General features: G+C 34.9%; 1 protein-coding gene across 17 annotated transcripts in view; it reads left to right on the top strand.

The window, feature by feature from the left end:
- The window catches only part of LOC111050395 (potassium voltage-gated channel protein Shal), a 517077-nt gene that overhangs the window by 61621 nt on the left and 442956 nt on the right, over positions 1-12500 (top strand). For all 17 annotated transcript variants that reach the window (XR_005572985.1, XR_005572986.1, XR_005572983.1 and 14 more), the window contains exon 2: positions 1617-1779. Coding sequence is in view for 12 of the 17 variants with exons in the window: in XM_039441499.1 (XP_039297433.1) it covers positions 1617-1779 (163 nt within the window). In the remaining 5 variants the exon portion in view is untranslated. The remainder of the gene's footprint in view (positions 1-1616; positions 1780-12500) is intronic.

Genomic DNA, 12500 nt, shown 5'->3' with positions numbered 1-12500 from the left:
AATATCACTTATACTCCGAGCAAAATTACTTTTGACTTGGAGGAATATGTGGCGGAGAGAAACGGAGGGAGATCAACCAATTACAGTAATGGATAGAGTCATAGGTGGAAGCGCTGTTGCCAATCTGTCGATTGGAATCAGTCGAGTCAATGCTTGCAGAGAGGAAACTTTGTAAGTTCAACATGAGCATTTGAATACTTACTAGAAATTAGAGAACGCTGGCCGGTTCAGAACGGTTACATCGCCGCCGTTGTATCCCTACCGCTCTATGTCCATCCCAAGTCAAAAGTAATTTTGTAGAGAGAAATCAAATTTCTATAATATAAGCCTATAGTATTCCATTGAGTATGATTCAAATACGTTGACCATATATAAGACTGCACCTAAAGCTGCACCTGCAGCTTTGTATGGAGGTACGCTTTTGAGTTTATAATGTCGAATACATTACTGTAGGAATTGAGCAACTTTTTCTCAGGTACGCTACTTTTCAGAGCTGGTATTTTACAGAGTAGCTAGTGTAGGTACCATTTGTGTAGACTAAATGACGGAATGATGAAGGTGAAGGAATGCTGAAAGTAGGAGCAAACTGATGCGGCCACTAACCCGTGTGAAGTACTGACCTCGACTCCAAGTCTGTTTATAAATAGATTGAGGCTTTCGCAATCTGGACCTCGTTTAATCCAAGTCAAACTTAAGATTCCTCTCCTCTATCCACTACAGGCCTACACAATCTGTCATGAATATCACCAGGATCCGGTAGAACATGAGTCTATTGAATTTAACCGCGTTTAAATAACGTCATTTATAGTATTGTCCGAGTCGTTCATTTGTTCTCGTGGTGTTGGATGATGTCATTTTACGGTCGAATTTTTCAGCTGTGTAAAAGTGACAAACGTTTTTCAACGTGAAAAAGCTACAAAATCAACAAACTTTTTTAAAAAAATTCACGAAAAATTCCATAAATTATTTGAAACCAAATAAAGTTTGACTGATGATTTTCTTTAAAAAAATACGAAAAAGCATTCTGTGGATAAAATAATGTTCCATCACTCAGTTTATTAAAATGCACCTGAACTTGAAATTGCTAGTCTCTAATAAACCCAAACCACACTGATTTCACATGAATCAGCTGTTTCTTGTGGGATCAACTTCGATGTCACATTACTTATTTTTTACCTATTTGATAAATTGTATTTTTGCCAAGTAGTGTCTAATCATTTATTTTCATATACGTTTCCATGAACAAAATTACAAATATATTTCTAGATAGTTTTGGAGAAGATACTGTAGTTGATAATTTTCTTGACAATAGCATCTGATATCATTATTCATCTCAGCCAGATTGTATATTTGATTATGAGGAGGTCGAAAAAGTAATCGGTCTCTGAAGTGGAGTGGGTTTTCAGGTGTAGTCTGACTAGTGATTTCCACTGCGCAACAACAGTATCTGTTCCTGAAATTATTTAAGAGGACACACAATTCTATCTTTCATCTATGCATGCAGTCAATGGGATTTATCAATTTAAACAATTCTCTTTGAGATGAAGTATATGTGAAAATTCGAATTCATACATGAAAATAAGATTTTATTAACGTTATACCTATTTTGTTGTCAGGTACGGAGACATGGTACCAGAAACAATCGCCGGTAAAATAGTGGGTGGAGTCTGTTCATTGTCAGGAGTGCTTGTCATAGCATTGCCCGTACCTGTTATTGTGTCCAACTTCAGCAGAATATACCACCAGAATCAAAGGGCTGACAAGCGCAAAGCTCAAAGGGTGAGTTATTCTTTTTTTGTATATACAATATATTTTAATGAATCATAGAAGAAAAGAAATGGGCACGTTTCAAGAAAAAATTCCTCTAGTCAGACGGATTTCTCTGCATTTTCTTAGGAATTGAAGTGATGCTTACGTGCTTGAGTAGATAAGATGCAACGCATCAAAGAGCCACGGTTTTCTGGTTTAAAACTTTAAAAGCTTTTTCTCCTATTATATACTTGGTTGAGTAGTAAAAGAAGTGTAGACAAATTGTACGAGTTGTATAAATTGTAAAATATGTTTTGTTTGTCGTTTACTCTGTGTATGACCAGTTGACAAAACTAAACTAGAAAATCAAACATACTATATTTAATCACAATTTACAAACACACCAAAATTCTAAAATTACTTTAAAAAAGCAGATAAAAATCCACAGCAGTCCCAAACATGCAACTCATCTGCATTCGAGAAGTCAGGGTCAAACTTTAAAGCCCAATAGAATGAAAGAGATAAAACTTAATATTGATCACGTTGTTCTGGCTAGAATGTAACTACTCCGTCTGCTGTAGTATCGTTTTTTATTACCCTGTATATAACCAATGCTTGAAAATGTAAGCTACTACCTCGGTTATTGACGTGTAGAAAATCAGTATTTCCTGTGGCTTCGAGCTTGTGATTCTGTACATTGTACAAGATAAGTTCGCAAGTAATAAAGTTTGAAGAATAACAATAATATTATTTACTAGTCAATTATAATTAATAGAACCATACATGTCACATGTAACTCATTTTGTATCATAAAATATAACTCTATCCCAATAAAATTTTAATTTTAGCTACGGTTGGTAATGAAGTTTGAACTCATCGTTTTGATTGGTTGTGCATTATTTTATTGCTAAAAACCACGCTTGCAATTATTCGATTCAACCTTTTAAATATTTCAACTATTCAATAGTACTTCTGCTCCTTACTGTTACTACAAAAATTTCCCATGGAATCTACTGTCAAATTATCCTTGTCATTTTCAGCAACCCTGAATGTATTGTAACGATTTTGCACTCTTAAATGAACTGACAACAGTTCAAATTATACGAACTGGTATTTATTTACTCATTAACTAAAATACTGCCTGGCTATAGGCTACTGACCCGATTAAATTCACAGGTTTCAACACTCTCAAAACTGAATTGCCTCTCCAATAAATCCGACTCCTCAACTTGTAGATTTACCAACGTGTAGACCTCCATATCATTCAACTTGTAGATCTTAATTATTATCACGTTTGGAAATTTCTATGCATTCTTTTTTTTTCACTAGCCGGCAGGCTCGCTTCGCTCGCCTTATCCGTATAGCCAGGGGGCTCCGCCTCCGCGATCTGGCTGGATCATACAGAAAAAGGACCAGCAGGCTCTCGCCTGCATTTTTCATTTGAGCTTTCTAAGAAGTCAAAAAAGTCTTTCAGGCTCGATTCAATCAACAGTTTACTTTTATGTAGTGCTGGGTTGCAAAAATCTTTATATTTTTCAGAATAATTAAAAATATTCAGTTATTTATCAATTAGAGACTTGGTTAGGATATTATGAAAATTGTATTCCAGTGTAATAGTTCTTTAAAATTTGAAGCAGGAATGATATGGAAAACTTAACAAACATCCATATCCAACCCTATCAAGTATGAATTTGCTTGAGAAATATATTGAAAACTCATTGAAAAAACTTAAGAAGCCCTTAAAAATACACTGGGGAACGCTTGGAAAATGCTGTAAAAGCGCCCTTATTGGGCTTATCCTTGACCAAATCTGAACATGATATGTCAATATTAGTTCTTGAGAAGATGTAGAAAACGCTCGAAAACCGCGGAACTCGGGCGTTATTCCAAGAACCTCTCGATACAACAATTTTATACCTCAGATGAGACTGTGCATCAAATTCGAACATTTTCTCTCTAGATCCTAGCTGAGCCTGTGTAACAAATTTGAACATTTTCCAGTTCTTGCAAAATGTGAGAAACACAGAAAAAACGCTAGGGATTTTTGGGAAAGTGCAGTTAAACCGCCTATCTTTGACGTATTTCTCTAATTAGTTCTTGAATGAACTTCTAGACCCTTACTGAACTCATGTACGAAATTTGAACATGATCTGACAATTATTTCTTGAGAAAGCCTAGGAAACGTAGGAAAAACGCTCAAAAACTTTGGCGGAACTTAGGCGACTGAACTTTCTGCGAAATTTAACTCCCAATACAACATTTTCAAACCTCAGCTGAGCCTGTGTATCAAGTTTGAACATTTCTTGCCATTTAGTTCTTGAAAAAGCAGAAAAACGCAGAATTTGGGAGTATCTTTGGGATTTTTTTCAAATACCGTCTTAGTGTGCCTCTAGATGGCTAACTGAATGTACATGCTAAATTTGAACATTTTTGATCCAGTAGATTTTTAGTCATGAATGAATGAGTGAGTGAATGAATCAGTGCCATTTCGCTTTTATATAAACATTCCACAGCAGCAGCTGTGGAATTATAAATCATAACATCACATGTTCGAGAAATGCTCTTCAGCCATAGCAGGCAGGCCTCATTCCCATCACATTATAATATTATAATCACTGGGTAAGAGTTGGTTATGGTTTGAAATAAAAATTGAATTCCAAAGGTGTGACCACAATATAGATGCTTTGGAAACACTGGTGTGTGATAACGTAAACGTTTTGTCAAAATGATAGTATATTTATGTCAAAAAGATCAGAAAAGAAAATTGGAAAATTCCAATCTGGTTGTGGCAATATTAGCAGAATCTTGGGGAGGGGAGCGAGAAGAAATATTTTAATGAAATAATGGCTGCCCCTGTTTTCCTCTATTGAAGTGAGTCGTGGGTAACAATCAAACCACTTGAGAGTAGAGTGCAGGCAGCAGATATGCTATTCCTCCGCAGAAATAAGAGCTGCGATCGGAGAGATCATTTCAGAAATGATGATATCCGATCAGAGCTAGAAATATACAATTTGAATGAGAAAGTTGTAAAATATCGAATTCTATGGAAGGAACATATAAAAAGAATTTCTGCAGAAAGGCTTCCCCTACAAGTATTACTTTATAGACCAGAAGGTCAAGATCAATTGGAAGGCCAAGTAAGAGATGGCAATGTAAATGTATATAACACATTTGAATTGAAATAACGACTTCATAAGCTATTTGTTAGGCAATAGCTCAATCCTTGCAAATAAGATGATGATGATGATGATGATGATGATAATGATTATGAGATCAGGAGATAGAAGTGCTATGATATGTTTGAAGACTCGCTGTTCGGTCGCATAAAAATCACCTTGTATGATTATCGGAAAAGTATAAACATTTTCCCGTACGGTTTATTAGCAGATGGAAGCCTGTGATCGTTTATAAGATAAATAAATTTAACGATCTGTGATCGTTTATACTGGTAGCTCCAGTTCAGGCGCGATCATTCTCATCTCTTTCCCTTACCCAACCACTAAATAATTTCTTGTTTAATGAAATAGATCTTCATTCAGGACTGAAAAAAACTGATTAAACATTAAACTCCACTATAATACTAAGATTTCTGAATTATGGAAGTGTTCTACAGCATCGATATTATATGTTCTACAAATTTTCATTCTCGAAATACAGTCGAACCTCTGAATAATGTAACCTTCTACGTCCGTAACTAGTTTTGTCACATGACATTAGACATTTTACTGGTATTTTACTTCTATGTGTAACCGCTCCAGATTGTGGGTAGGAAATATCTAATCACTAATCACTCATGGGACTTGCTTGATAAACAAAAACTTCTGCTTCCTAATTGATTATTCACCTATTGAATGAATCACGAAAATCTACTTGGAATTAACAACACATAATCTGAAACATTTCATCATAATTATTTTACTACTGTACTTGAAAATACTGTCATTAAGATTTTGCTAACTGCTTACACTTTTTACAATATTGTTTTTGATGCGCTTGATAACTCGGTTGCCTGACGACTGGTAGTTTTCCGTCTAGAAAATCTCCCCCTCTCCACGTAAGTGTGCCAAGATGCCCAACTGCTGCTCGTGGAAGAGTCGGTTCTCACGAGACTCGACAACCGGGTACAGGTCTGCAATATACCTCTATGAGAATATCCAAACATTCGCCGTCACTTTGCCTCGTGGAGCCATCACATCCTTGAGAACCAATAAATGTTCCTGAATTTGATAGTTCTCAGAGTCATTCTGACATTAGTTAGCAAAATCTCATTGTCGCTTCAATAATACTTCTTACTCACTAAATAAAATTTTCTCACTAAAGTCCAGATAAGTAAACTGATACTCTAACAGAGTCTACCCTCCTTAAAAATCTACAATTTAAATCTGAAAAATCAACTGATAAGATAAATAATCAAATCCTACCCATGACACATATGTAATAAATTCCTCTCTACAGCGAAAGTTACTCAGGATGATCAACTCCGTTAACAGAGGGTTACGCTTTGTAAGATAACTGAGAGACATTCACGAACTATGAATGTTCCCTACAAAAAATAATGAGTTCAATAATTTGCCAACTATTTCAATTAAGAAACAACAGTTATGTTATTGAATAAATGACTTGGACCAGTCGCAATCACAGAGCCAATAATGTCGTTCTTGGTGAGGGTGATGCCCCAATGAGCTTCAGGCTTGTACGTGAGTAATGTGGCGGATGGTGGATGCATGGTTTCTGCATGGAATTTTTCAAAACAGCTTCGAACAATAATTATTTGGTTGTTGCACCATCAACAATCTCTAGTGAACTAAAAGCATGAATGTCGAGCAGCATAATATAATTTATTTCAATCAATCACTTGAAAATGACAATAATATGTCAAGAAATGTAGTGGATGAAAGTTTAAAAAAAGGGTACTTGAATTTTCAATCTCCAAATAACAAGTTGAGTTATAATTATAATGTTGATTGCGATGATTGGTCGTCGATTATTGACCAAGCAAGGTAAAGCTCTTTCATTGGTTGAGACAAGACACGTCCACAGAGGCGGAGCATTGAAATTACAGCCATGAGATACTATTAAAGAACTGGCAATATTGAGATTGACCAATATTATGTTATTAACCAACAAAACCAATTAGAAACGGAGCGTGAACAAAAATTACTCGAATACAAAAACATAAACAAATATAGAAAATTTGTTTCAAGGAAGAAGTCAAGGGTAAATCCTAAAATATTATAAAATTGATAATAAAAAACAATTACTTAAAAACCGCCATTTTGTTAGATAAGAGCAGAGACAAAATTTAATACTACGGTATCTTTGCCCTATGGTAATAGGTTGTGACAATATGAAGTCGTTTTATCCAATAACTACCACATCTGTCATGAAAATTTATCGAAATACAAAATTCTCCGTAATTTTTGAAAGATCTTCCTGATAAGAGATAGGGGCTTTATAGTATGAATGAAGGAGCATTATCCAAGTGACTTCGTAGCGCGTTTTCTGCTTTAATCAAATTTTACATTTCCCTCCTACACAATGAATAGAATAAAGTGACTTCAATCGGCAAGAAAAATTAAACCTGCACATAAAGAACCGCTAAACTTTCTTTTGACACAAAATATATCTAAATTGGCCAAATATTACGGTTACAGTGGCTGTCATCAGCTTTGCAGAAGACGTATTGATGAAGGAAGCCTGGTTTAATAATCTTAATAGTAATTTTCTCAACGGAATATTTTAGTTACTTGAAATAACAAATAAACGGGAAAGTTTCCGATTTACATTGGCCCTTTCCATGGAGACATCAAACATTTCCTTTGAATTATCTTATTATTTCTTGTTAACGATATTTCTAACGATCAAGAATTCTCCAGAATTTTTTTCCTAGAGTTGGGAGATCGAAGAATAACGAGTAGCATCAAGTGATTGGAACACCAAGGAGAATCCATTGCAGTAAAGAGAAAAAATGTGCGTCGTTTGTTTGAAGTGGAATTATTGAAAAGCAAAAAGAAATCTCTCTGATATTTATTTGTTTCCAATTAAAAAGAGTAAATTTGTTGAAAAACGTTTTGAGATGGGAGATATATATTTTTTAAATCCAATGGAAAAATGGTTGGAAAGCCAAATACAAAAGAGAAGAGTAATAAATGAATAATGAAGAAGAGGAACTTCCTAGCTGTTTGCTGTTCTCATCAAAAGTTAATTGAAGAAAGTTGATGTTTGTGATCAGTCTTGACAATGGAGATTATTATTTCTTTGCGATACAATAGAGAAGTATTGATGAATTGTGTTTTTGAGCTTTGTACTCCTAGCTGAACAATACCAAGCTCCACCATAAACTCATAACCAGTGAGGATAGAATGTAAATACTCATACTATACATTATACTTATACATTACATTATACATTATACTTACATTCTATACTCTTTGCTTATAACGTCTGCTCGGAATGAAACTCTTGGAAATTTTCTTAATTACTAACCGGCTGACTCATCTAATTATCTTTGGCCAAAATGAAGGCCAGTCTTGAATAAATTAAGATTGTATGGTTATAGAATCGTACCAACAGAATTAATGTGTTGTTACGTTGTTATATAATGTACGTTTGGCTATCTTTTATGATGCATCGTCAGTTATCAGCTTCGCATTGTTTTGGTGTGTAATAGAAGAGCTCAGCCGCCGAGAATAATTCAAGTGTGGACATTTTAATGAACTGTCAAATGGTGCTTGAAACACAAAATGCAGTGATTGTTAGCAAAAATCAATACTGACTGATGTGGGAAGGGAAATCCCTGCGGGTATCCATGCTAGCCTAATTGATAGATGCCATGTTCTATGCGATGCCACTCTGTGCATGTCACATTAAACGTGCAGTAGGAGCCAAATAAACCAACGTTTGGTCAGCTGATTGGCCTGACTCCTGATATGCTTTTAGATCTCCCTTCATCAAATCACATTCAGACTTAATGGAAGATTTTACCATCTTAACCCATTCTTCAAATGTGGTTTACCAACTGATTGCATTTCAAATATGTGAGTCTATTGCTGTGAGGTTGTCGTTGGCCATTGATCGTTCAGTTTCAACAACCCTGAGTTAATGGATTCGTATTTCTAAACTTTCAGCTGATGGAGGAATAACATCGCGTGTTGTAATTTTTACAACATCCAATTTTCCAAGTGTTATGTACTCTGTTTACTGTCAAAACATATTAATTAATTGTATAATTACTTTTTCCATCTTCTTGGATTATTTTACGCCTATAAGCATTTTATAGCCCAATAAGGTACACCAATCAAAGCCATAAATTCTGTGTAATAGGTTCGTTTACATTCCCCATATACAGTCTTTCCCTATCTTATGCACAGTGCAACTTATGCACTGGTGCGACTAAATGGCACCTAAAGACTGAACCATTGCTCGGTTGATAATGCAAATCAGTGGAGTGATGGGGAGAAAGTTTTGGAATGCATAGGTGACTCATTCACTGACTCCACCCTATCCAATAGTTTTGTGCAGCACGATTGCCGAGGGTTAAATTGATTCATTAGAACAGGAGGACATTAGCTGAACATTAGCCTATTGTGAAATTTTTACTTATTTGATTTGTTATTGGTTCCACATTACTGAAAGTGACCACTTAACTGTGAGCTTATTTTGAACATTGAGGGTCTTATACACAGTTTACGCTCCACGTCTACGGTGATCGGATTAGCTGGTGAATTAATATACATAATCGCATTTATATTGTGTTTAAACCATCAGCTGATCCGACTCCGTTTGAATTTGGACTGTGCATTAAATTGTACAAGGCCCTAAATCTAGAGCAAAAGTTTAATACCAAACTCTGCATCAGTACTATTCATATGAATATTTAAATGGAAAATTATGATAATACCTATCCATTCCCATTAATAAAACTTTCCATTATAATTTTTCTCTAGTACATTAGCTATGAAACATCTTCAGTTAAAGTCCTCAATCAAGCGCCTTATAAAGAATAAGTCCTTTTTGTTTCCTTTGAGGATGATGTCTATTAAACAGTTTGTGAGTAATGGGGAAGATGATGATGCATGATGAGAAATTAATGGATAACCTGAGTTAATTAATCACAAAAATTATGTTAAAAACATCTAGATAATCATTTTTCATTGTGTCATTCTCCATAGGCTAATCAAACCTTCATTCTCATACATTTGAAAGAGAAAAGGTGTAAGTAAGCTTTTTATAGGTCTCTTATTTCCAAAACTTGCGTATTCTGGAGAGTTGAAGTTTGTAATTAGCTTTCTCATATCGGGTGATCAAAACGTCTCTCCGCAGTCTCTCCTTGGTAGCTTATTGTGTTCTGATTAAGCCTGTTCCATTCTGGCAATTTGCAATATCACAACACGATCAGCTGTGCTAGCATTTTGAGTAATTTTTATAACTTTGTCATCTATTGTTTTCATTTCGACGCAAACTGCATGAAAGTAGGTGCTTTGACAACGTAGCTGTCTTTTATAAGAGATTGCTGATCCTGGCTGATAGAGCAGGGAAAGGGAGGCATATGAGTCCTTGCTGCGTTTTGAATACTTGTTATAATTCTTTTTTATTTAAAAATAGTTGTCCCTTCTAGAACGTTTATGAATAATATGGTGAAAATATCAATCAGCGTCAAACTTGATCGGATAAATCCTTAGAAAAAAACATTAATTGAGAAGTAAAACTCACAATGATCCAAATTACAAAAAAAATATTTTGTGATTTGAAAACAAATCTCGCCATTACATTTCAAACAACTTTTACGCAAAGGGGAGTAACTGAGCGTATATAGTGAGAAAATGAAAAGGTCATAATATAAGAATAGATCTGATATAATTGTTCAAAAAGTGATGTGATTGAAGAAAGTTTGACACAGTGAGAATAGTCGATATTTGTAAAAAGTTATTGTTAAGTAAAAAGTTAAAAATTAAGTATAAGTTCACTGAGAATGTTATCAGGCTTTGACGGGATAAAACTGGATCACCTCTTAAAAATTTTAAAACTTGTGTCTAAATCTGTTTTGTACGAATATTCAAACGAAAACTTGTGTCTAAATCTGTTTTGTACGAATATTCTAATTCACATCATAGTTTTAATTTTTTTACTCTACAAACATATACAATATCGGAAAATATTGGAAGGATGCATTTTAAAAAAGAAAGAAGACTGAGGAGCGCAATGAATCGTGTTATTTTCGTACATCTATTCAGTTTACCATGTTGTATTATTAAAAGAAGAGAAAATGCAATGGTGGCATGGTGGAGTACTCTACCACTTGAGCATCATCTACCACCACACGTTGAAAAGCTTTCTTTGAAGAGCACAAACCCAGCACAAACTACTCTAATGACCAACTCAAGTGCAAGCGGCTTCACATTTTCAACATGTGTTCAGTCATGTCAACCTGCTACCAGCATCAAAAACACAAATTTACAACTGTTAGTTTTTGGATGAGCTTTCCCAAACTGCAATTCATTAGAAGCTCAAACAGAATTGAAACGAATCTGATGCAGTAGCGTGATATCCGTATGAAATTATAAATCTGGTGAATAATTTGTAGGAGAATAAAAGTAGGAGAATGAGGTTTCTCTGTTATTAGTTTCAAAGTGATATCTTTATCTTTAGGTGCATACTGACTCAAGTGCCGCGAACGCGCGCCTTGCGCTCTTCATCAAGGCGCGCGGTTGCGGCCTGTACGCATCTTTTAAAGAACTGTGAATAGGTAAATAATCTCCATTTGAACTACGCGCGCCTTGCGCTCTTCATCAAGGCGCGCGGTTGCGGCCTGTACGCATCTTTTAAAGAACTATGAATAGGTAAATAATCTCCATTTGAACTACGCGCGCCTTGCGCTCTTCATCAAGGTGCGCGGATGCGGTCTGTACGCATCTTTTAAAGAACTGTGAATAGGTAAATAATCTTCATTTGAACTACTCTTTATCATAGAGAAAAGATAGTATGAGAAAATATCCCATTCTATAGGTAGTTCAAAATTTCATGCTAATTTTCTGTCAACTAAAGCCGATTACTATCGTCGACTGTTCATTATTACTGTTTTGTTGGAGTGAGAGTGTGAGAACAACACAGTAAATGACAGATTACCAGCGTCACATAAATATTCACGAAAAAACTACTATAGGATCATCGGCTTGAGAATTTAAATATAAACTCCCTATACCATGGGATATCTTCTTGTGCAATCTTTAAATTATGTCATCATTTATCTTTACAATCCGTATAATACACAAATCATATATACATGATTAGATAAGGACCAACAGGCCTAGCCCTTCATCATGATGAAGAGGAGCTTTGCACTTCTATTGTCCAATTTTTTGCCGATTTGATAGATGGAAGGAATGATTTATGGATTGAAAATCCACTGAGATCTGTAAATAAAATATTCTTCTTTAAAGCTGGTATTATTCATTTTTTATGTTTTCTGGGATCAAGCCAACATGTTCTAGGCTCTTTACATGCCCTTAAGCTATTTGAATGTGAACAATATTGAAAGCAATAGCAGGCGTAGGACAACAAAACTCAATTTGTTGTTCAATGAATGAATAAATAAATTGACAAATTGTTTACAATCTAAATATTGAAATTTTTATGATGATGTTAATAATATTCAATACATTTCAATCAAGCTTTATGAAGCACTTCTTAAACTTTTACAATAGTACTTCTACTTTCTTCTAAAGACTGGACGTGTTTCAGGGTGTCCAGAC

Source organism: Nilaparvata lugens, chromosome X (genome assembly GCF_014356525.2).
Source record: "Nilaparvata lugens isolate BPH chromosome X, ASM1435652v1, whole genome shotgun sequence".
In the NCBI taxonomy this organism is placed as follows: domain Eukaryota; kingdom Metazoa; phylum Arthropoda; class Insecta; order Hemiptera; family Delphacidae; genus Nilaparvata; species Nilaparvata lugens.
Note: the sequence above shows the minus strand (reverse complement) of the source record. Positions and strands in the feature narration are given on the sequence as shown.